Consider the following 23,145-nt stretch of genomic DNA (forward strand, 5'->3'; position numbering starts at 1 on the left):
TTAAGCCACTCAGTTTGTGGAACTTTGTTACAGCAGTCCTAGAAAATCAACATAACTATTTTCATATTAGCCAAGGAACTCTCTTGACCTGTTTCTTCATCTGCAAAGCTGGAGGCATAATCATGGTTTCACATCCTGGGCTCCATTCTAAGCACTTTGCATAGATTATCTCATTTAGTCATCACATATACTTTACTACTGACTTCCCTGGTAGCTCAGTTGGTAAAGACTCTGTCTGTAGTGTGGGAGACCAGGGCTCGATCCCTGGGTTGGGAAGATCCTCTGGAGAAGGAAATGGCAACCGACTACAGTACCCATGCCTGGAAAATCCCATGGACAGAGGAGCCTGGTGGGCTGCAGTCCATGCAGTTGTAAAGAGTCGGGCACGACTAAGCCACTAACACAACATACTTTACTACAACAGGTATAGGTACTCCTGTTATCTCCACTTTTTCAGATGAGATAGCTGTGGAACAGAGGTTAAGTAATTTGCTCAAGGTCACATGGTAACTAAATGTCTAAGACAATAAAACATCATTCACCTTTCCTGGGAAGTCTCCATGAGACTGCGAAGGTGGATGTGAACAGCGCTTTGTAATTAGCAGAGCATTTTACTCTTTTTAAAGTTAGAATCTCTGTAGATGCTGGACTTTGGCTATCTCTGACTCTTCCCTTCTCTTTCGACGCGATACTTCCTTTCCTCGGCGACAGGGGTCGCTGCATCGCGCGGGCACTGACAGGTCCTTCTAGCCCGCAGCGCCGGCTGCTCGCTGGTGCCTATAAGTGGCAGTACAGCGCTCAGTAGACAGCAGTCAGCCGCCGCCGGTGCCAGGGCCGGGGCTGCAACTGCAAGTGGAGCTGGATGCGGAGGAACTGAAGCTGGGCCGGGGCGCAGCGCAGCACAGCGCCGGGGCCGCAAGGAGGGGCGTTTCGCTGCTGGCCCACCGCGAGCCGCCCCCAGCCGGCGCCAGGGCGCCCTTTCTCCAGGCCGTCTGCCTCCGCCTTCCGCCTCCCTCCATTTCCCCGGAATCTCAGCCCGGCGCGCCTGCACCTGGGTCCTTCTTTGGGTGGGGAAGCTCCCGGCCGCTCTCTGGTTTCACTCCTTCCTCGCAGCCTGGGCTCTCAGCTCCCTTTCTTCTTTTCCTGGACTGGGTCCCACCCCCTTCGATCCCCTTCTTTTAGCTCAGGCTCTCTGCTCCTTCCCTTAGCAAGAGTCCCAGCAGCTCAGCCACTTTTCTCAGCAGAGGGTCCCCGCCTTCCCTTTTCCTTTCCTGGGGTCCCCCCCCCCCCATTCTATTCCTTCCTCTGTCCCTAGGGTGCCGCCTCTCCCCTCCCCCACCCTCTTTCCCAGGCCTGGAGTTCCAAACCTTTTGGTCTCCTCTTATGGTCCTAACTAGGTCCTGGTCCCTCTTCCCCGGTTTGGCGTTCTAGATCGGGAACCCAGCCTTCTTTCCACCTCCAGAGGACTGCTTCCACAAAAACACATCTCTCAAACATGAACTTTGTCTAGAGTCTCTCCTGCCCCCTCCTGCTGACCCCTTGGTACCTATGTCCCAGGTCTTACTCTCATTTTGCTAAGGGTCGGGGGGGGTGGGTAAGCAGCGGGATGCTTCTGTGGTCTGGTGCCAGTGGCCTCCCTCCGCCTCGAATCTTCCCTTCGTTGCTTGTGGTGGTAGCCTTGGTGGGGCTGCTACCCGTTCTCAGAAGCCATGGCCTCCAGATCAGCCCTACCGCCAGCACCATCAGAGGCTCAGAGCCGCCCCGGGAACGCTCAATTGGGGATGTCACCACCGCCCCACCGGAGCTCGCCCCCGAGAGCCGCCCTGTTAACCATTCCTTCGCTGAACACAGCCCAAAGGCTCGAAAGGCCTTTCCAGTCCTGGGCATCGACTACCAACACGTGCGCACACCCTTCGAAATCGCCCTCTGGATCCTACTGGCCTGCCTCATGAAGATAGGTAAGTCCACCTCGCCCCCGATGCTTCCGCTGTCACCTAACTGATGAGCCTGTTGCCCATCCTTACCACGTGAAGCTGCCCAGGAATGAGGGTTTGGACTGCTCCTGTATAGTAGGCAGCCTCCATCCGGCCATCCTGATGCTTCTCAAACTTGAGCTCTGCGGCCTCCTCACATGGGAGCGGGGTATTGTTCACGGGAGAGAGCAGGACTGGAGGATGCTTCTGGTCCTAGGTACCTTCAGCGAGGCTTCCAGGCCTGGCAGGTCTCCTCTGGAGCCAGGTGCCCAGCTGTGTGTGTGTGAGACAGGCGTGTCTTCAGCAAGTGACACAGTCTGCTCTGTCACCAGCCACCATTGTAATAACACGCTTCATGGAAGGCTGTTTCAGGACGGAGGATCTTTGTACTTGGTTTGCCTAAGGAGTTTGAGTAGAGTGGGCAACGTGTGTGCTGGAGACTTACAGGTGTGGCGGAAGATGAGGCATCACTGTATTCTCACCTTCCTTCCTTCATCCCTGGAGTGTTATCCATCAGCTCTGCCTGCCCAGGCTGGTCAGGAGCCCCTGAGTCAGTTTCCTGCCCGGGAATGCCATTCTTTATACAGTTTATGGGACAGGGGGCCTTGGGAATTCCTGAAGTCTGGTTTGAGGCGGGGGAGGGGGAGTGGAGGACGGTCAAGCTCACCTCCAGGTTGCACCCTGCTGTGTCTCAAAGTGCTGTCCAGCCCGGCCAGTCATGGTGGCCTGCCTGCTACTCAGCCAAGTGGGAGAGGGACGGGTGGAGAAGCTCAGGATGTTCTGATATGAAGAGACTTTGAAATGTTCTTTTTGGAAGAAGGAAACAGAAAAGTGGTTCCCCTCCAGAGGCTGTCTCCCCACTAGGTCTGGGCATTCTGTTCTGCTGGGTGATAGATGCTGGAGATGCTCCAGCTAATAGATGCTCCAGATGCTGCCGGAGCTCCCCAGAGCCTGCCCAACCCAGAAGTCCCTGGAAGTGATGTCCTGGAGGGCTTTGACATCCGCCTTTGCCTTTTTAGCCCCCAGCCAGCTGTGGAAGGCACGAGGGCCTGGGACTCTGCTGGTTTGGGTTTGGAGAGTTTGTGATTCTTGGCAGGAAGCCTTGCAGCTCTCCCAAGGACACGCGGGAGCTGAGGGCGATGCCAGGCTGGTATGAGGCAGGCTCCGGGACATGCTGCAGGAGGGCTCGGGTGCTTCTGTCGTGACAGGTCTAGGAGCTGGCTTCCTGATTCAGGGCTTTGGTGCTGTGGCTGTGGCAGGCCTCCACATGGGCCTGGGCCACCAGCACCTATCCTGATGGCAGCCGGGAAAAAAAATCAAGGCCGGGGCGAGGGGAGTCGTGTGTACTGATTCTGACAGATACATGACCTTGAACAAACTGGGCTTTTTTCTGCAGGTCTCGCCCACCTGTGAAACCGGCAAGAATCTCTAAATTTGACCATATCCATTGAATCCTGAAGCCCCTGTGACCTGTTTTGTTGTAAGAAGCTGAAGTGACTGATGTGTCATTTGCCTGTGTGAGACTGGGAAGAGGCCTCACAGGCACTATTTATAAATTGCCCTCCTCCTCTCTCCAACCCCGTCACCTCCCAGCCGCACCTGGCATTGTGTTAGGGCATGGAGGGGGGGAGGTGGCGGGGGGACTAGTGCATGCACGGTGGGTCTCAGTGACTTCTGGTAGGTCGACAGCATGACCACTAAGCTCCTACTCTGGACAGTCAGGAGTTTGTCCATGCAGGCCTAACTCCAGTCCCAGTGGGACCAGGTTTGGCCTGATTTGTCCCCGCCAAAACTGCCGGGGCCCCGGGCAGTTGGCAGAGGTGGTTCCATGACATGGGTGTCAGCCTAGAAGTTAGGAAACTTGGCCTTTTGTCCTGTCTCCCTTGTGACCTTGGGCCAGTGACGCCTCTCCACTTGTCAGTTGATCTTTGTGGCTTCTTCCAGGTCTGACATTTCTGCCATTCCACTGACTTGGGTAACCCTGGCAAGTCATTCAGCCGTGGGCCATAGTTTTCCCATTGTAAAAGTGAGGATGCTGGATATGATCTCTGAGGGCCTTTGCAGTTGCGAGACACTGTGTCTCTGCTTTGACAGGACGTTTTTCTGCCTCTGGAAACAGAGGTGCCCTCACACCTGGCCATCCTGGGGAAGAGAGTAGAGAGAAAGGTGATCTTAAGGGTCCCTGTTCAGGTGGCCAAAAGCGAAAGCCCATTTCCCCCTCTTTGTTTGGCTGTTTGTTTTTTGGCCACACAGCTTGAGGGATCTCAGCTCCCCACCCAGGGACTAAACCGAGGCTACGGCAGTCAGAGCCTGGAATCCTAACCACTCAGCCACCAGGGAACGCCCCCCGCCCCTTTGCAGTGTTGAACTGAGGTTGGCACCCCTCTGCCGCTTACCCTCTCTGACCCTCAGTTTTCATAAGTATAAAAAGGGGGAAATATTAGTATCCAGTTATGGTGCTGCTGACGTGGTGAGGACAGAAATTAACGCGCTTGAAGCTGCCTTTGTGCTCACAGGAAGCGCTCAGTGAGGTGCAGTTTAACCACCTCAGGTAAACGCCTCCCCACCTCAGCCTCCTAGAGCCTTCCTCAGAGGCTGGAGGATTACGATCTCTCGGCCTAGGCTGCCGCCAGGAGCCCCTCCTTCAAGTTTCAGGAAGGACTGAAAGTCCATCCCACTGACTTTATTCTTCCTTTTGCTTTAGCATTTCCTGTGGGGGAAGGAACGTGGTGCCAGCTGACTCCGGGGGGTGGGCTGGGCGGCCGAGGCCATGCTTCCTTTCTACTACGCTCTAGAGCCTTGGAGTTCATCTTGGGGTCTTGCCCCTTCTTTCAGTGCTCCAGCGTAGGTAGGCGCCCTGTTGGAGGCCTCATTCTGTCATCTGTGACAGCTGCTTCCCTTGCACGTCACCTCTCCTTTAAGAACAGAAGGTGCTGTGTGCAGTTCTCATGCTTGTCCTGGTCGTGGAGCAGAGCCTCAGGTAGACACTGGCCGAGGGCGGATGGCGTTAGAGCCGAAGATTAAAAAACAATTCTTCACCTGTACACCCATGGCTGATTCATGTCAATGTATGGCAAAAACCACTACAATATTGTAAAGTAATTAGCCTCCAATTAAAATAAATAAATAAATTTTAAAATAATACTAAAGTGATGCTATTAAAAAAAGTTATTTTGGCCGCACAGGTGTGGCATGTGGAATCTTAGTTCCCAGCCAGGAATTGAACCAGTGCCCCCTGCAGTGGAAGCACAGAGTCTTAACCCCTGGACCTCCTGGGGAAGGCCCTAGAGCTGAAGTTCTAGAGGAGATGCTTCTGGGTTCTTTCTGAGTGACTCAGTGGGTGACATGGGGCAAGTCTCTTCCCTTCTTGGGCCTTTTCTCTCTCTCTGACAGTCTCCTTCTCCAGGGGATCTTCCCAACCCAGGGATTGAGCCCAGGTCTCCCGCATTGCAGGCGGATTCTTTACCAGCTGAGCCACAAGGGAAGCCCGACAGTCAGGGATTCTTGCCTTTTCCCTCGTGGGGAGGGCCTAGTGATGTGAGTAGGGGGTGAGCCCACTGGGAGAGCTGTGAGAACAACTCCAAGCCCTGGGTAGGACCACTCCGCATCCCAGCCCACCCCACACTGGGGTTTGGACCCCGCATGAATCCCGCTTTGTCTCTCTGTTTACCTGGCTCCCAGTCCTGTGTGTGTTTCAGGGGAGTGCCTCGCTGTAACCCAGCTCTCCACTGGCACCCCATACAGTTGTTTACCCACGTCCAGCTCCTGGCAGCCTGTGAAGCAGGTATTCAACTCGTCTCCTGACCACAGACAAAAAAAAAAGCCTTCCTTTGTCCCTTCACAGCTTATAGCTTTTCTTGGTTTTGGTCTTTGCAAGGTGCGTCCTGATGTGTCCTCCTCAGAGCAGGTCTGTGAGGAGGGGAGATGGGAGTCGTTATTGCCCAGTTCACACATGTGGATATCAGACCCAACGGCTGGTTTCCTGTGTAAGACTAGAACTCTCACTTCTCAGAAGGAGAGAGGAACAACTTAAAGGTCACCTTGAAACTGTTCCTAGAAGCCCAGGTGGAACTCTCCAAAAAGGAAAAGGTGACCTTTTTCTCTTTGGGAAGAAACAGCAGAATACCCGCAGGACAGTATGGGGAGGTCAGCTGGGGCCTGGGAGGGAGTTCAGGTAAGAGCCCTAGGTCCTGGGGCGCCAGGACACTTGGAGGGCCTCTGCTGGTCGTGTGGCCTGGGCTTCACTCAGCTGAGCCCCCATGAGACGCCCCTCTCCTCTCTGTCCTGCCCCTCATGGCCGCTCCCACTCCAGTTCTGGTGGGAAGGACAGACAAGGTCACGAAGTCGAGGCTCTGCCCCTGGTACCTGCGTGACCAGGCACCTGGTGTCTGTGAACCTGACTTGCCTCATCAGGAGGGTGAGGATGCCATCTCTTTCTTCCAGCATCGAGACAGAGGCCGAACGTGGGATGCCCAGCACGGAGTCCAGCGCTGTGGTGGCTTTTCAGGGCCTGTTCAGGTTCCTCCCCTTTGGGCGGTCTTCCCAGGCCACTCCAGCCCAAAGCCATTGCTTTCATTTCTCCCCCAAAGCCGTATCCCGTATTGTTTATCCACAACTTTGGCGTCCGGCCTAGCCTGCCCTGTGACATCTCTTCTGTTGGGGGGCTGTGTGTTTTAAAAAGAATTACCATTTATTGAGTATATGCAGAGTAGTGTCAGGCAGAAGTAATCTCGTTTAATTCTTACTAAAATTGGATGAGATAAAGGCTATCTCTGTTTCACAGATGAGGAAACAACTCAGAGGGCTTATCCTCTGTGGTGTGGGGCTGCCGTTGTCTGCTTGAGTCACGGTACAGCCTCCTCTCAGGGTACAGCTGCATCTCCCACCCTCACGTTCCCCTCAGCAGATGCCTGGCCTCTGCAGGGAGTAGCTGCCCAGCTCACCGCACCTGCTAGCGGGGATTTTAGTACTCCCTGTTGGAGTTGGCGGCTTCCCAGGTGGCTCAATGGTAAAGAATCTGCCTGCCAATGCAGGAGACGTGGGTTCGATCCTTGGGTCAGGAAGATCCCCTGGAGAAGGAAATGGCAACCTACTCCAGTATTCTTGCCTGGGAAATCCCAAGGACAGAGGAGCCTGGCGGGCTACAGTTCATGGGATTGCAAAGAGTCGGACATGACTTAGTGACTGAGCACTCACCCCGTAGGGGCTGGCACTTGTTGATGGCAGGAGCTCTTTCCCTCTACTAAGAGAGCCGTCGGGGTTCTGTGCCGGCATCCTCTGTCCCCATGAGCCTGCATGTGTGCACCTGAATCCCGCAGGGCTGGGCCTATCCCTTGTCCTCTGCTAGCGACCCTGCCTGCCATCTCTTTGCTCTCTCCGTGGTCTGACCCAGAGTGCTTCTTCCCTGCTTGGACGGGGGAGGACCAATTAGAGGGTCGTTTCCTTTTGCCAGCAGGGGTGGCTAACCTTGTGATTACCATCTCCTGCCTCTGGGCTGCTTTGGGTTACCCTTGGCACCCAGCAGGGTCCCCTGAGAGGCAGCCTCTGTGTTGAGAGCAGGTGGCACAATTGTCTTTAGCCCTTTAAGGCATGTGGAGTTTAGTACTGATTCTCATTAGTATTGTAACTTGTTTCCAAAGCACTTGCATATACACTGTTTAATTCTGATCTTCTCAATGGTCCTGTGGGCTAGAATAGCAGGTGGTGCTTTTGTTTTCGTTAATATTTATTTATTTGGCTGCACTGAGTCTTAGTTGCAGCACACAGGGAGCTTCAGTTTTCGTTGTGGAATGAAAATTCTTACTTGCGACATGCGAGATCTCGTGCCCTGACCAGGGATTGATCCCAGACCCCTTGCATTGGGAGCACGGAGTCCTAGGCACTGGATCACCAGAGAAGTCCCTCGCAAGTGGTACTGATGTACCACTAATGACATCTGATGTACCAGATGTCATTTTACATCTAAGGAAACCTCAAGCAGGTCACTTAACAAGTAAGGACTCAGTGCCCAGACTTATAACCCAAGACCCTGTCCTCTTTCCTGCCTGGTCAGGTCATTGTGAAGACAAAGGGAGACCGGAGGTCCCAAGAGGCTTTAGCTAGAGTAAATGACCAGACACATCCCTGTTGGTAACCTGAACTGTTGACAGGAGGGACAGTTTCCTCTTGGAGGAAGGAAGGGCGAAAGGAGCATGGTGGTTTGGGTTGCTCTGGAGCCCAGGCCACCTCAACTCCAAGTCCTTGACCCCTCACACACGCCTAGTATTTGTATGAAGAAAGAGTGTGAGCGTGTGAAGGCTGACTCAGCTTTGGGGTCTGTCCTTCTTCTAGTCTGTGGAACAGCAAGCTTTTGAAATGGAGAGCTTTCCCTTTCCCTTGATGTGTTGTAGGCCCTCTGGGAGGAGAAAGGAGAGGCAGAGGAGTGATTTATAGCAGAAAACATGTGGGATGGGGCAGAAGAGGGAAAGTCGGGAGACCTGAGATCTGGTTCCAGCTTTTTGCCGCTTGTGTGACCTTTTAGGCAAGGTGCTCTTCTCTGAGCCCTCATTGTCTCATTCGCAGTATTTATGTTAAATACTTGTTAATTATGTGAGCCGTCACATACCAAGCTCCTGTTTGAGACACTGTCAGATATTGCCCAGCTGGAAAGCACTGGTGTTGAAGCCCAGATCTGTGTGACTTTGGAGCTTGTGTTCTTTTCATCATCATGCCCTGATTCCCTTTCAGTTCAAAAGTTTTCTTTTTCCCATGATCATTTTAAAATAGGGAGGGAATGAAGGCATTTCAAGTCTTGGCTGCTGTCTGTGGATCATTTCTTGGGTTGGAGGGGGTGGTAAAACTGTGCACCCCCGTCCCCCGCAAAGCCTCTCTGTGAAGCAAATAGGCCTTCTCGGAGGTGGTGGCATTCAGAAACACGGGAGGGACCTGGGCTCCCTTCGGAACGCCAGCCTGTGTGCAGCTGGCTGGCAGGCCTGCCTCTCTCCCTCCCTCCTCCTGTCTCCCTGCCCTCCCCCACCTCCCCCCTTTCCTTCCGTGGTGGGGAGAGAAGGCTCACTCAGCAAACCCAGGACCTGGGTTATCCCTGAGTCATCCATCGCCTGTGTGGGCCTCCTTCTGCAGCGCTCACTGCCCCTGCAAACGTCTGAGTCAGACACGTCTCCCCAAGGTTGTCTGCACACACCGCGCTGGGCCCGACCATCTCTTTAGATGCCGACAAACATCAACTGGTACTTTAAGGCAGCCCGTGATTACATGTGGGTATTTTTAATCTTATAGGCTAATCTAATTTTAACTGAACTAGGTTTTGAGTTGGGCTCAGATCAGTGGGCTGCCCCCACCCCCTTCCCTGAGATCGTGCCGACTTCATTTCCTTACCCCCTAAAGTTCTATCAACATATGAGGCCAGTTTGGGGGTCTGTTAGGTCAGACGTGACCCCTGAGTTCTGACACTGACTTGATGAGAGCCTGGAGTTTCCCCAAATTACCCAAGCAAGCGCTTTCCTGAAAAGATAGCATCCTTAAGCAGCTCTGAGCAAGATTCAGAAGAAGTCCTATTCCTTCCCTAGTCCCTTTCCCAGTCCCTTGTGGGGGACACTTGCCCCTAAGCCCAGACTGGCCCTTCCACAGCGCTGGGCCTATTTGAGACCAGGTCACAGAAGGCAAAGAGGTGACATCACAGACGTGTACCAGCAGAGTCTATAAGTTCACCAAAATAACAAGCAGTTAACACTTACATAGCACTTCTGTGTGCCAGACAAACTCACAGAGGCTCTGGCTTCGGGCTGGCCAGTCAGGACTGAGGGCAGCTAATTCATTCGTCTGTTCCAGCTGAGGTCGTAGAGGGAAATGAGCCGAAACCCACCAGTAGGCTCTGAGCTTGGCGGCCCATCCGGGAACCAGGAAGAGTGAGAGACCCAGGCCCAGCTCACCAGGAGCTTCCAGTTTGCTTGGAGAAAATGGTCTCTATGTGCTGAGGGCTGGGCGGACTCCCGGCAGAGGCAAAGTTCAGAGGGAAGAGGCAGTCCCCCGAGAGCACAGATGGTTAGGGAAAGCGTCTCAGAGGAGGGGGAACTTGAGCCAGTCTTGAAGATGGAGAGGAATTCGGGAAGCAGGCAGGACAGAGAGATCTATTCTTAGTATGTGATTCCTACGAGAATGTCAGCCCATTGAGGGCAGAGCCTTCGTTTGCTTTCTCCTCTGTGCCTGGCATGGAAGAAGGGCTCCGAAAGATCTGAGGGGACAAGTGAGTGTATGACTGACTTCCATGCAGAGACAGTGTCCGTGGGAAGCGTTTGAGGCAGCCAGGAGACCCGCCTGACAGGGATGTCAGGCGTCAGCCAGCCCGTGTGTAAGTGCCTCCCGCCCCCGCCTCTCCCATCTCCCTCCGCTTCGCGCTAATGGAGGGTCTGCAAGGGCATCCTCTCTGAGCTGGGTGGGGTCTCTCTGGGAGAGTCTCGATCCATTTGGTTTGCCCTCAATTTGTGTAAGTAAAAGCAAGATACCAGAGCTTCCTCAGGGAGCTGCCAAGAGCCCTAATTGAATTTAGCTTTTCTTGGTAAGATTCCTCAAGTCATCACCCGCACCATGACTGTGAATTAATGAGACCAGTGGCCATAAACTATGCAAAAAGGCAGTCTCGCTAATTTATAGTTTACCCGGACGGGAGGACTTAAGGCTTCTCTTTGTTTCTATTTATGTGTTGGAGGTGGGCTGGGGCCAGAATCTCCTTTCGGTGGCAGATTTATTTTTATAATTTGAATACATAAAACACATTCATGGTAAAACAAAACAAACAAAAATAAAATCCAGCAGTAGAGAAGGGTATTAAGGTAAATGTTAGCCTCCTCACTTCTCTGACCACCTCCACTGTCACACTCCCCAGAGGTTACCCCTGTTAACTTTCTTGTGCACCTTTTCAGAAACTCTCATGCATGTATGAGTGTGGGAGGACAAATTTAGCTTTTTCTTAAAGTGTATTTTTAAAAATTTGTTATTTATTTCTGGCTGTGCTGGGTCTTCATTGCTGTGCAGGCTTTTAGTTGCAGCAAGTGGGGGCTACTCTCCGGTTGCAGTGCACAGGCTTCTGATTGCTGTGGCTTTTCTTGTGCGGAGCACAGGCTCTAGAGCAGGTGGACTTCAGTGGTTGTATCATGTGGGCTCAGTAGTTGTGGTTCCTGGGCTCTAGAGACTAGGCTCATGGGCTTAGTTGCTCCATGGCACGTGGGATCTTCCCAGACCAGGGATCAAAGCCATGTCTCCTGCATTGGCAGGCGGATTCTTTACCACTGAGCCACCAGGGAAGCCCCCAGATTTAGTTTTTATAAAGCCACCTGTGTAAGGTAAAGAGCTCTAGGCTTGGAATCAGGGACTGGGTCTAGTCCTAGCTCTGCCTCTTTCTATGAATATTGATCTGTGGCACGTCATTTTGCTTCCCTGGGCCTTAGTTTCCCTTTCTGCCGGTTTTAGTTTCTGAAAGGCTCTCTGGGATATTCCAGTAGGAAAGGCAGTCATCCCAGGGGAGCTCCTGCACTTATGAGGCCTGGGCAGACAGGCTTTTGGAGGGAGATTTCCGCAGCCCCATTGTTTTGGGGAATGGTCCACTGCTGTCATGAACCTTGGCTTCAAAGCACAGAATTCTCATATTCATGATCATGGTCATCTCCAACTCTGGTTCAGGGTTATGGGGTTAAATAAGTGGGTCCACAGAGAGCCAGCTCTCTTGCTTGGGAAGAAAGTACAGGTGGGAACTTGTGTGGCTCTGACTGAGATGCTGAGGGGCTCAGAGAGGAGGAGAAGAGATGAGGGAAGGCTCCCTGGAGGAGGTGATCTTGAGCAGTGGGCCAGATGAAGAAGAGGAACATCACTTGACGGAGGTGAGAGGCTTGCTGTTAGACGGGATCCTGGCTTAGGCGAGAGAAGGGACTGGGTGACCTGCTTTTCTTCTAGGATCTAGGTTTCTAAGAGTCTTTCTGAGTCCTTGATGGACTTTGGGGGGCCCATGGTACCCGCCAAAATAGTCTACAAATATTTGTGTGTTTTTATCAGAGGAAGAAAGCCCATAGTAGCCACAGATAGCAACAGGATCTATTCCCCGCACCCCCGTCACCTACCAGAAATGTTAAGAGCTTTGACCCTTTGTCCTGTGGGAATCTGAAGACAGGTAAAGGACTTTCCTTAGATGAGTATGTGTTAGTTGCTCAGTCGCATCTTGACTCTTTGCGACGCCATGGACTGTAGCCCACCAGGCTTCTCTATCCATGGAATTCTCCAGGCAAGAATACTGGAGTGGGTAACCATTTCCTTCTCCAGTGGATCTTCCTGACCCAGGGATCGAACCCAGGTCTCCTGCATTGCAGGCAGATTCCTTACCATCTGAGCCACCCGAAGTGGTAGTTAATTCCGTCCTCAGTGGGGTTTGCCTAGGGAACTGGAGAACTCCTTCTAGGCGCGGGGAATGAACCCCGTTAGAATAAGCAAGCTGTGTCCTGGGAGAAGAGAGGGAAAATGACTCTGTAAAGTAGAGAAAAGCTTTTTTGGATTGGGGATCAAAGCAGACAAGAGAGGCCCCTCTTGCCCAGTGTAGGCAGGCAAGGTACTAGGGTCATTCTGCCCCCTGGTCTGCTGGGTTTCCAGGATGAGTGCTGCTCATACCCTGGGAGGTCACTCAGGCCTTCTGCCGTTTTTCTGTTTTAAGTGGCCAAGGCCCGGGCAGTCTTCTGAGACTCTGTTAGGTGAAACAGCTACCTTGGAGGCAGTAGAAACATGGCCTTGCCTCTGAAGGGGATAAGCTTTGAAGGCATAATACTAGGCAGTCTTGATTGGCCTCTGCTATTTCTTGGACTGAGGACCGCCACCTCCTGCTCTGACCCTGGTTCTGGGAGTAAAAATAGAGAATATTATTCTACCTGTAGGATATTAGAGGTAGAAAGAACCTAATCATAGCCCGTGGCCCCCGGACCCAAAGGGGAACTGGAGATGTTTTGATCCAGTCCTCTCATCTCCCTGTTAAGGTGCAGAGAGGATGTGCCCAGTGTCACATGAATTAATGGCTGAGGGAGGGCTTTCCCTGTTCTGTTAACTAACCCAGGGGTCTCTAGGCAGTAAGAGCTGGACCAAGAGGAGGGGCCATGGTCTTTGGCCTGGATGTTGGTATCTGAGTAGTGGCAGCTCTCTGTGTGCATGCTTAGTCACTTCAGTTGTGTCTGACTCTTTGTAACCCTATGGACTTAGCCTGCCAGGCTCCTCTGGGATTCTCCAGGCAAGAATATTGGAGTGGGTTGGCTGCCATCTCCTACTCCAGAAGATCTTCCTGACCCAGGGATCGAACCCTTGTTTCCTACGCTCCTGCATTGGCAGGCGGATTCTTTACTGCTGAGCCACCGGGGAAACCTGGTAGCTCTCTAGTGGCCCTAAAAGCCTAAGGAAGGGCAGCTTCCTGCTGGACTTTCTGTCAGAAGAACTGTTCCTGGCCAGGAAGCCATTTGGCTTTGTCCAGACAGGTCCATGCAGGAGAACCAAGTGCAAGCCTTGCAACCCAGAAGCTTCTGCTCTCACCCATCAGATTCTTCAGGCCTTTGACTCCTTTACAAACCAGCAAAGAGCCTGAGAGCTCTGCTTTTTATTGGATCTTTGCCATCAGTCCAGGGGATGAGATCTTATCTCCTGGGGCCAGGGCCCACAGGAATCAGGATGTCATACCATGTAGGCAGGATGCCAGCATGGAGGTAGGGCCAGCTCACCCCACTGAGCCCAGCCCAAGGCTCTGAGTACAGCTCAGGGCAGGAGGGGAGTCGGCACCCTACCACAACCCTCTGGGCCTGCCTGACTGGTGGAGCTAATAAAGACACACAAGAGCTGCTTCTCTCAAGGAGCTTAAGGACTTGTCTGAGGAATTCAGTGTAGATGCAGAAGAGTCAGGCAGTAGAAACTGGGTGTGAGTCAAGGTGCAGATAGAATTCTTTGAGGGTATAGAGGAAGCAGAAAGACCTTCCTGGGACTTGCCCAATGGTCCAGTGGCCAGGACCCCATGCTCCCAACGCAGGGGGCCTGGTTTTGATCCCTGGTCAGGACTCTAGATCCCACAAGCCGCAACTCAGACCTGGCACAACCAAAATGAAACAAGTAAATATTAGAAAAAGAAAAAAAGGAAGACCTTCCTACCTTGGAGGACCAAGGAGGCTTCATGGAGATGACTGGTGAACTAGGCCTTGAAGAACAGGTAGGATTTAGATGAGACGCTTGAGTGAAACAGAGCTTACTGGGCACAGCCCAAAGCTTTGATTTGGGGCAGGACTTTCGGACTGCAGAGAGTGGCCCAGAGCAGTTTCCTCAGGAAACATGGTAGTTAGGAACAGAGGCTTTGCAACTTGACAGACCTGGGTTGAAATCTTAGTTCAAATCTTAGCTCAATTCTGTAGTGACTCGGGCAAGTCACTTTCCCTGTTTGAGTCTCAATCTGATGATCCCCGACATGGGGATCTTCCCAGGCGGCGTGAGTGGTTAAAGAACCTGCCTATCAGTGCAGGAGATATAAGAGATGGAGGTTTGATCCCTAGGTCAGGTAGATGCCCTGGAGAAGAAAATGGTAACCCACTCCAGTATTCTTGCCTGGAGAATCCCATGGACAGAAGAGCCTGGCAGGCTACTGTCCATGGGGTCACCAAGAGTCAGACTCAACTTAGCATGCACGCGTGCAAGCATGGGGTAACGCCTGGCAGGGGTGTCGGGAGGACTCAGGGAGAGTGCCGTTGTAAGATGCATGGCATAGAGTTTGACACATTCTGAACATAATGATCAGTGGTGGCACTTAGGAGTCCTTCTAGGATCAGGAGGAGGAGCAATAGTGGTTTATTTTCTGTGACTCCTGAATCTCCAGCAACTGAAAAATCACTCAGCAAGACTTCCTGATCCCTGCTGGGCATCCAGTGCTGTGCTAAACGCAGGGGTGAGGTGGCTGCAGATAAATAAAATTTATTATTTCAGTGAAGTGGGTGGAGCGCTTTTGAGCATGCATCAGAAAACCTTTTGGAGAGATACTGTCATTCTCCTTTATACAAACGAGCAAATGGAGGCCCAGAGCACTTGGGTGACTTGCCTAGGATCACATAGCCTGACTGCGGCACAGCTGAAGCCAGACCCAGGGCTTCCCATTCCAAGTGCTGCTGTGTCTCCTACATAACAGTCCTTTCCCCACCTCGCTGGAGTAGCAAGACTTATCACTTGAAGCATTGAATGAGCAAAGCGAGATTTTGTATGACAGTTTGATATGTAACTATAAAAGCACTAAATTTTGCAGAACAGATGATGATTTTTAAAATAGACTCAGCTCTGATGAGGTGCCAGGTGATCTGTGCCAGTGTTAAGGGCAGAAGATTCTGCCAGTTCATAACTGCATCACCTTGTCTGAGCCTCAGTCTCCACAAGCAAGTGGGATAATGTCTGTAAAGCCCCGAGCACATCATAAGAGCTCAGAAATGGGAGTTACCACCATCCTGTAGCATTACAGGAAGAGGAGGGAATTCCCTGGTGGTCCAGTGGCTAGGACTCTGTGCTCTCACGGCTGAGGGTGTGGATTCAATTCCTGGCAGGGAACTAAGATCCCACAAGCTACAAAGTGTGACCGAAAAAAAAAAAAAAAAAGAAATTGTTTTAAAAGAAGAGGAGAGGGTGAACTCTAGCAGTGGAGGATGATTTTAGGTAAGGGGGCTGGAGGATGTTGGGGTAGGGCTGACTGTCATTGTGACTGGGATGAGCATAGAATGAGACCATGAGCTGAAATGTCTGAGTTTGATTGTCAGTTGGGAATCAGTCCACCCTAAAGGGAATCAGTCCTGAATGTTCATTGGAAGGACTGATGTTGAAGCCGAGACGCCAATACTTTGGCCACGTGATGCAAAGAACTGACTCATTTGGAAAGACCCTGATGCTGGGAAGGATTGAAGGTGGGAGGAGAAGGGGACGACAGAGGATGAGATGGTTGGATGGCATCACCAACCCGATTGACATGAGTTGCGTAAACTGTGGGAGTTAGTGATGGACAGGGAAGCCTGGTGTGCTGCAGTCCATGGGGTCGCGAAGAGTCAGACACAACTGAGCATCTGAACTGAACTGAACTGGGAATGGGAAGAGACACACTCAGTTAACACTGATTCATGCCTGATAAATGCTGTGCTAAAGATGGAAAGATGAATAAATATAATCCTAGCCTCACAGGAGAGGCTGGCGTATAAACAGGCACTTGCCCTGTGCTGTGAAATGCCGCAGCAGGGCCCTCAGAACTGTGGGCGCATGGGAGGAGTTGGGCGGCGGGCGATGGATCAGGAAGGCTTCCCGGAGCTTGACGGTTAAGCAGGAGTTTGCTCATCTCGCATGGAGGGGGTGCTGGGGCAAGGTGAGATGTGGGTGATGCGGAGCATAGGATGATGCAGTCACCGACTTGTGCTTTTGAAACGCACGGCGCAGCCTTCATTCCCTCCACGTCACCCTCAAACATGCTTCATCCCCCTGCCTGGCTGGGCAGAGAAGCTGAGCCTCCCTGCGGAGTAGTGAGCACCCGGGATGGGTGTCCTCAGACACAGGCGGTCAGGGAGGAGCTGCCCTTGAGTGAGATCTCCAGGTGCCTGGCCTTGTGCTGAGGGCTCCACGCAGCCTGTCATGGTCTGAGTGTCTCCACAACCCTGAAGGGTGCGAGTCTGGTGTCTGCCTTTATCTAGCTTACAGCTGCCTTGGGAAAGTGAAAAAAGGGAATAATGACGTGCTCCCTGATAGCTGCCTTGGTGGTGGCGGTTTAGTCACTAAGTCGTGTCCCACTCTTGCAGCCCCATGGACTGTATCCTGCCAGACTCCTCTGTCCATGTGATTTCCCAGGCAAGAATACTGGAGTGGGTTGCCGTTTCCTTCTCCAGGGCATCTTCCTGACCCAGGGATCGAACCCAGGTCTCCTGCGTTGCAGGCAGATTCTTTACCAACTGATCTGTGCCGCTGCCTGAAGCCCAGAAAGACTTCAGGGAGGGGAGAAATGAGGCTGGCATGAGCAGGGGTCTTTGTGCCGGTGTCTTCACCCTCATGTGGTGGTGGTAGGGAGTGGCAGGTCAGGTGAGGGTCGCAGCATGTGCTGTGGGCATGGGTGGGCAGCTGAGAGGAGGCCGAGTCAGCTGGGGGGAAAGTCTGGGCTAGGGGTCGCTGAGAAATAAGATTGGGTAGGTGGGCTGGGATGGATTGCGAGCATCTAGAACTCCAGCCAGGGGGCTGCTGACTCACAGGCCTCTCTGGCTGGTAGGACAGACGGCTCCATGGGTCGAATGGAGCCCCTTCCTTGTGTTTCCACCTCTGTCAAAGCCACGATGAGCATCTCTAACCCGGTGACTCCAGCAGTCTCCTGGCCCACTCCCCTCCACAGAGCAGCCGGTGCGGTTCATTTAGAAATGTAACCCGCAACATGGTGTTCCTGTATTTGCTGACAAGTGCTCAGTCGTGTCCGACTCTTTTCGAGTCCATGGACTGTAGCCCGCCAGGCTCCTCTGTCCATGGGATTTTGCCAAGCAAGAATACTGGAGTGGGTTGCCATTTCCTCCTCCAGTTCCTATGTTTAAAATCTTTCAATTGCTTCCTGATGAACTTGGGATAAAATCCAGGAGAGGTGTGGCCCATCTACCCCTCTCTCCCTCACTCCCTGCTTTTCTTTCCCCTGCTTCACTCACACCAAGCTTCTTGGGTTCCTCAAACCAACCAAGCCTTCCTTACCAGACCTCTTCCTCCATGGGGCCACGGCTCTTGCTTTCCCCCTCCTGGAAGACTGCTTGGAGATGGCCACAGGCTGGCTGCCTCGTTCAGGCTCTAAATCAGATGTCACCTCTTCAGATAGGCTTCCTGGCCACCTAGTCTAGCATGTAGCACCCCTCACCACCCCCCACCCCGGCCCACACGCTTCTGGGTGCTGAGGTCACAGCTGGGAGCAAACTGAGGAGGCTCCTGACGTCAGGGAGCTCACAGGCCAGCGCGGGGTGTTGGACAGTGGATACAATGTCAGCTGGCAATAAATGGCCTGAAGGAAATAGATAGGAGAAAGACGTGCTGCTTTGGATGGTCAGCGAAGCCCTCTCTAGGGAGCTGGCTTTTGAGCTGAGCTCATGAGAAGAAGGAGCCTGTCTTTCAAAGATCAGGGCCCCTGAAGAGAGCATGTTTGAGGAACCTGGGGTAGAGTAAGAGGCAGGGGGTGGTGTGAGGACAGAGAGGAAGGCGGGAGCCAGACAGAGGCTGCTCGGCCCGTGGGCCTTGGGTTAGGCATCGGACTGGGTTCTGGATGTGCTGCCGCTGAGCCGGGCCGGTGTGCAGACCACTGGTCTGACCCGGGGAGGGATGGAGCTAGCACCCTAGGGGTCAGAGATGGCTCCCAGAGCTGGCCCGGGCTCTGGGCTGGCCACAGCGAGCCGAGCAAAGCAGGACACTGGCCCAGGGCTATTCTGCCAGGTCTGCGAGAACAGGAGCAGAGCTTGGGAACAGTCACCTCTGGCCAAGCCAGAAGCAGGAAGGAGAGCCCTGTTCAGAGAGGAGTGGACCGGGAGTGGGAGGGGGGGGCGAGAGCTCTTGGGGTGGGGAGGGGCCAAGTGAGGTGCCAGGCTCTGCTGGACTCCCGGCCCAGCCCTGCACCCCCCCCTCCCCCGGGCAGGATGTCACCAGACCTGTCATGTGGGAGGCGTGGCACTGCTGAGCCCCAGGACCCTGACATGCCTGTTCCCAGCTGAACCCTGGGCCCACGTGGCCTGGGGAGTTATCAGGCCCAGAAAGGGCTGGCCTGAAATCAGAGAATTAGACTCGATTGTTGAGAGGGATCCTAGAGACAGAGTCAGGAGTTCAGGAGGTGTAATGGAAAAAGATAAGGGCGGTGGGGATTAAGAGGCCTGGACTCGAATCCTGGCTCCTGGTCGCCCAGCTGTGCGGTGACTGATGGGCGGCGTTGGGAGGTTCGGTGACGGTGCTGTGGGGAGCATGCAGCAGCAAGGGCTCATCCATGTCTGGCCCAGCCCCCTGTGTCACAGAGGAGGAAGCAGAAGGCCAGGGAGGAAATGGCTTGCCCACAGGCCGCAGGGGGCGGTGGCAGAGCTGGGTTAGTTCAGGTCTCAAGCCCTGGTCTGGAGCTCTTCCGCGGTGGTGGGAGTGGGCCTTCACTCCTGCTGCGTTCCAAGGGGTGAGCCCGCTGCCCCAGCATCCCACCTTTTCCTCGACTCGCCTCTGAGCACCTACTACGTACACATCTGCAGGGCTGTGTGGGAGGTGGCCAACAGTTCTGTGTGGGAGATAGACATGCAAACAGCTTAAATACAAGGCAGGCCGAGGGGACACCGGCAGGAGGCGCGATGCAGCGTGGGCCCTGGTGGCAGACGGGCTCCGTTCTGGCGCCGTCACTTAGAACCGAGTGGTGCTGGGGCACGGACCGGAGTCGGGCCCCCATGGAAAGGCCTCTGGTCCGCGGGGCCGGCCGAGCAGTGAGGACGGCAGTGTATACAGTGGCGGCAATTGCGGAGGTTTGGGAGGGAGGCGTGACTCCCTTCAGGCCATGGCTGAATGGCTTGTGTTTAGGGCGAAGGCCCTCCTGGTGGGTGGAGAATGAACTTGGTGACGTTTTCCCCCATGTTCTTGGCTCTGGGAATGTTCCGCCTCCTCCCTCCACGGATAATCATCCTTCCTAAGAAACTAATCAGATGGGAAGCTGCAGGAAGTGGTTTGGGACAAGGACTGTGTAGGAGTTGGGGGGAGAGCAGAAAGGATGTCGCAGGAGGGGGATCAGTGCCAAGCAGCAGGAGGTGGCTCCCTTTGGAGGGGGTGGGGGAGCCTGGGCAGGCTGGAAATTTAAAGCACAGGGCGGTGGTTCTGGGGAATCCAGCTTCCTCAAAGCTCCTCTGCCCCTGGTCCCCGGTGGGGAAGAAGGTGAGATCAACTGGCAGGGTCTGGCTTTTCTGAGTCAACAGGAGCTGCGGTCCTAATGGGCTTCCTAGGTGGCACTAGTGGTAAAGGACCCGCCTGTCAGTGCAGGAGACATAGGAGGCGCAGGTTCAATCCCTGGGTTGGGAAGATCCCCTGGAGAAGGAAATGGCAACCCACTCCAGTGTTCTTGCCTGGGAAATCCCATGGACAGAGGAGCCTGGCGGGCTACATTCCATAGAGTTGCAGAGTTGGACATAACTGAAGCGACTTAGCACTGAGAACGGGGTCCTAATGGGAGAATGTGAGACAGCAAAGTCAGATGGCTGGAGCACTGGGCCAGGGGTTTGAGCTAATAATCCCAAGCCTACCTCTGCTGCTTAGCTGTCCTTCCACATTTGAAATTCCATCGTTGTGGCCCAGGGCCTATTATGGCAGGTGGGTGGGTGTGTGCAAGGCTTCCTCTCCCTGCATGGAGCACTCCAGCCATCCCAGCTCCCAGTAGGCTCAAGACTTTAGTTGTGGGCCTGGCCTCTGCTCCCTTTTGGCCTCACGGGTTAAACTGCAGCCCTCAGTGTGCTGAGCCTTCCGGGGAGCTGGGCTCCACCCACTTGATGTGAGCAGGTGACTGAACCACAGTGACTGGTGGTTAATATCGAGGAGCAAGCCAATCTTGAACCCAGGGGCAAGGCTGCTTCTGCAGAGAGACACAGGGACTCTTTGGGGAGATTCGGGGCATCCTTTGGGCAGTCAGGTTTCAGTGTGGCCTGGCGGCTTAAGGTCTTTAGAATCTAACAGACCTGGTTTTGAACCTCAGCTCTGTTCCCTTCGAGCTGTATAGCCTTGGGCTAAGGACCTGTGTGACCTGTGAGCATTATTTTTTTCTGGAAATAATTCTCACCTGCATTTTTTAAAAAACCTTTCCCCCTCTGTTTATTTAATGGAGGAGTAATATACATCCATGGGTCTTCCCTGGTGGCTCAGGGGCGAAGAATCTGCCTGAGGTGCAGGAGATGCAGGAGACACGGGTTCGGTCTCTGGGTTGCGAAAATCCCCCGGAGGAAGGCATGGCAACCCACTCCAGTATTCTTGCCTGGAGAATCCCCATGGACAGAGGAGCCTGGCAGGCTACAGCCCATGGGGTGCAAAGAGTCGGACACGACTGAAGCGACTGAGCATGCCTGCACCTACATACATATATACAGTAGATTACACTGATCTTAATGTATACATACAGCTTGCTGATTATTTACAAATATTTGCACCCAGACGGATATAGAGGACGTCTGTGTACCCCCCCAAGTCCGCTCTGCCTTCCCCAGTTTGTACCCCCACGTGCCGCCGAGAGAGCCACCGTTTTGACTTCCATCATTGTCACTTGGTTGTACCTGTTCTTCGACTCTATATACCTACAGCCAGACACAGGTACTCTTTGTATCGGGCTTCTCTTGCTCAGTGTTTCCTGGAGGTTCCCCTTTATCTTCGCCTGTCCCAGCGGTTTGTTCTCTCTGTAGCTGTGTGTGGTGTTGCCTTGCGTGAGTAAGCCATAGTTGATTCATTGTGCTGTTAATGGGCATTTGGGTTGGTTCCCTTTTTTGACAATTATGAATAAAGCTGCTATGAATATTCTTATACGCCATAGGGTCTTTGTGAAAATTGAGATAAACAATTACAGCAACATGTTTAATACTGAGATTTTTTAAAAAATCATTTATTTCAAAAAAAATTTTTTTTTTTTTTGGCTGCATCATGCAGCATCCAGGGTCTAGTTCCCCAACTGTGGATCAAACCCACACCCCCACTTTGGACCACCAGCAAAGTCCCCCTAATACTGAGTTTTGACTTAGATCTGGTGCTCAGAAAATTCTGCCTAGATTTTTGTTGTTGTTGTTTGTAAAAAGGAAAATAACAAAAACAAACCAACAAACACTACATGAGTATTTAAAGAAAAATATTCAGGTCATATCCTTTTCACTCCACCTCTCCTTACCTGCCCTGCTTCTCAGAGCCACTCCCCCAAAAACCCCCGCTTAGAACCGATCACTCTTCACAGTTCAGTGTGTCTGCCTGGACTTTTCCCTACAGTTGTGTGATGTTCTTTTTAATAAAAATAGTTTCACAATAATAATCATGCTGTCCATAATATTTTGTGACTTCACTTTTGTCATTAAATCTGATCTTTTAAGAGTCCCCTTATCTGCCTCAGTGGAGCAGTTTCGAGAGAGACAGGCTAGGTGAATTCTTGAACTCGTCTCTTGGGCCTTCCACCCTATCCTGGCCCGACTGCCCTCGACTTTCCTCTGTGTGGAGCCCAGGGTGCAAGGTCTGGCTCAGTTGTGCCCTATCTGAGTATGTTCTTGGGCATAAGTGCCTTGAGCTTTGTTTTTGTTTTTCCTGTCTTTGACTTAGGAGAACTCATACTTGCCACAGAAGGATGCCATGATGTTCACATGAGACCAAGTATGGGGAAAAGACAAAGCAAAATGGAAAGTGACGCATGTGTGCTGTTTATCATGTAAAATCAGGGGCTGTCAGAGTTAGAGGAGGCCTCTGAGAAGCTAACTCAGCCCATCATCCGACACACTGAGGAAAGAGTGGCCTGGGGAAGGTCACAGAGCCAGCAAGTGATGGAACCAGACCCAAACCGAGGGAGGTGTTGGAACTACAGCGTCCCAGGGGACCCCCCCACCCCGCCCCGCCCCGCCACATTCCACTCTCTCTGGACCAGAGCTTGGTCCACTTCCTATCTGTGGGGACTCCCTGCTAGGGAGGAAGGGTGGTCTAGAAAATTTCCCAGGCTCAGTCTCTCCCCTGGTTCCTGGCTGAGGCCACTGGGTGCTAGAAATTCTGGGCAGTGGTCTGGTTCCCCACCTTTCCCTGGTTCAAGAGTGCACAGATGCAGGAGGGTGGGGGACAGAGGAGCCTTGGATGGGAAGGAGACGCAGCCCTGGTCTGGGACCTGAAGACCCGGGGCTCTGTAGCTCCCAGGGCTCTCCATGGGGCTCTGCCTCATGGAGCTCACTTCTTCCTCCTTAGAAGCCAAGCTAGCACCCCTGCCCCTGTCCTCTCAGACAGACAAGGCCTGGATCTGAGTAGTCAGCTTGTAGCTCAGTGTCCAGGTCTCCTGAACCTTCGCCCTCACAGCTTCTGCAGGAGAGTTATGGGAGGTCTCCCAGGCTGGGGAGATTACAGCCTAGGCTGAGGTCAAGAATCTGGAAGCAAAGGCCTGACCAGCGTGGGTTGGGCCTCTGCC

General features: G+C 53.1%; 1 protein-coding gene across 1 annotated transcript in view; it reads left to right on the forward strand.

Annotated features, from left to right (window-relative positions):
* The first annotated feature begins 792 nt into the window (after positions 1-792).
* Positions 793-23,145, forward strand: part of SLC9A1 (solute carrier family 9 member A1) — a 54,376-nt gene continuing 32,023 nt past the window's right edge. The window contains exon 1 of the mRNA XM_006055479.4: positions 793-1,958. Within this exon, the coding sequence (XP_006055541.2) occupies positions 1,607-1,958 (352 nt within the window). The 5' untranslated portion in view covers positions 793-1,606. The remainder of the gene's footprint in view (positions 1,959-23,145) is intronic.

This window comes from Bubalus bubalis, chromosome 2 (assembly GCF_019923935.1).
Source record: "Bubalus bubalis isolate 160015118507 breed Murrah chromosome 2, NDDB_SH_1, whole genome shotgun sequence".
Classification (NCBI taxonomy): Eukaryota; Metazoa; Chordata; class Mammalia; order Artiodactyla; family Bovidae; genus Bubalus; species Bubalus bubalis.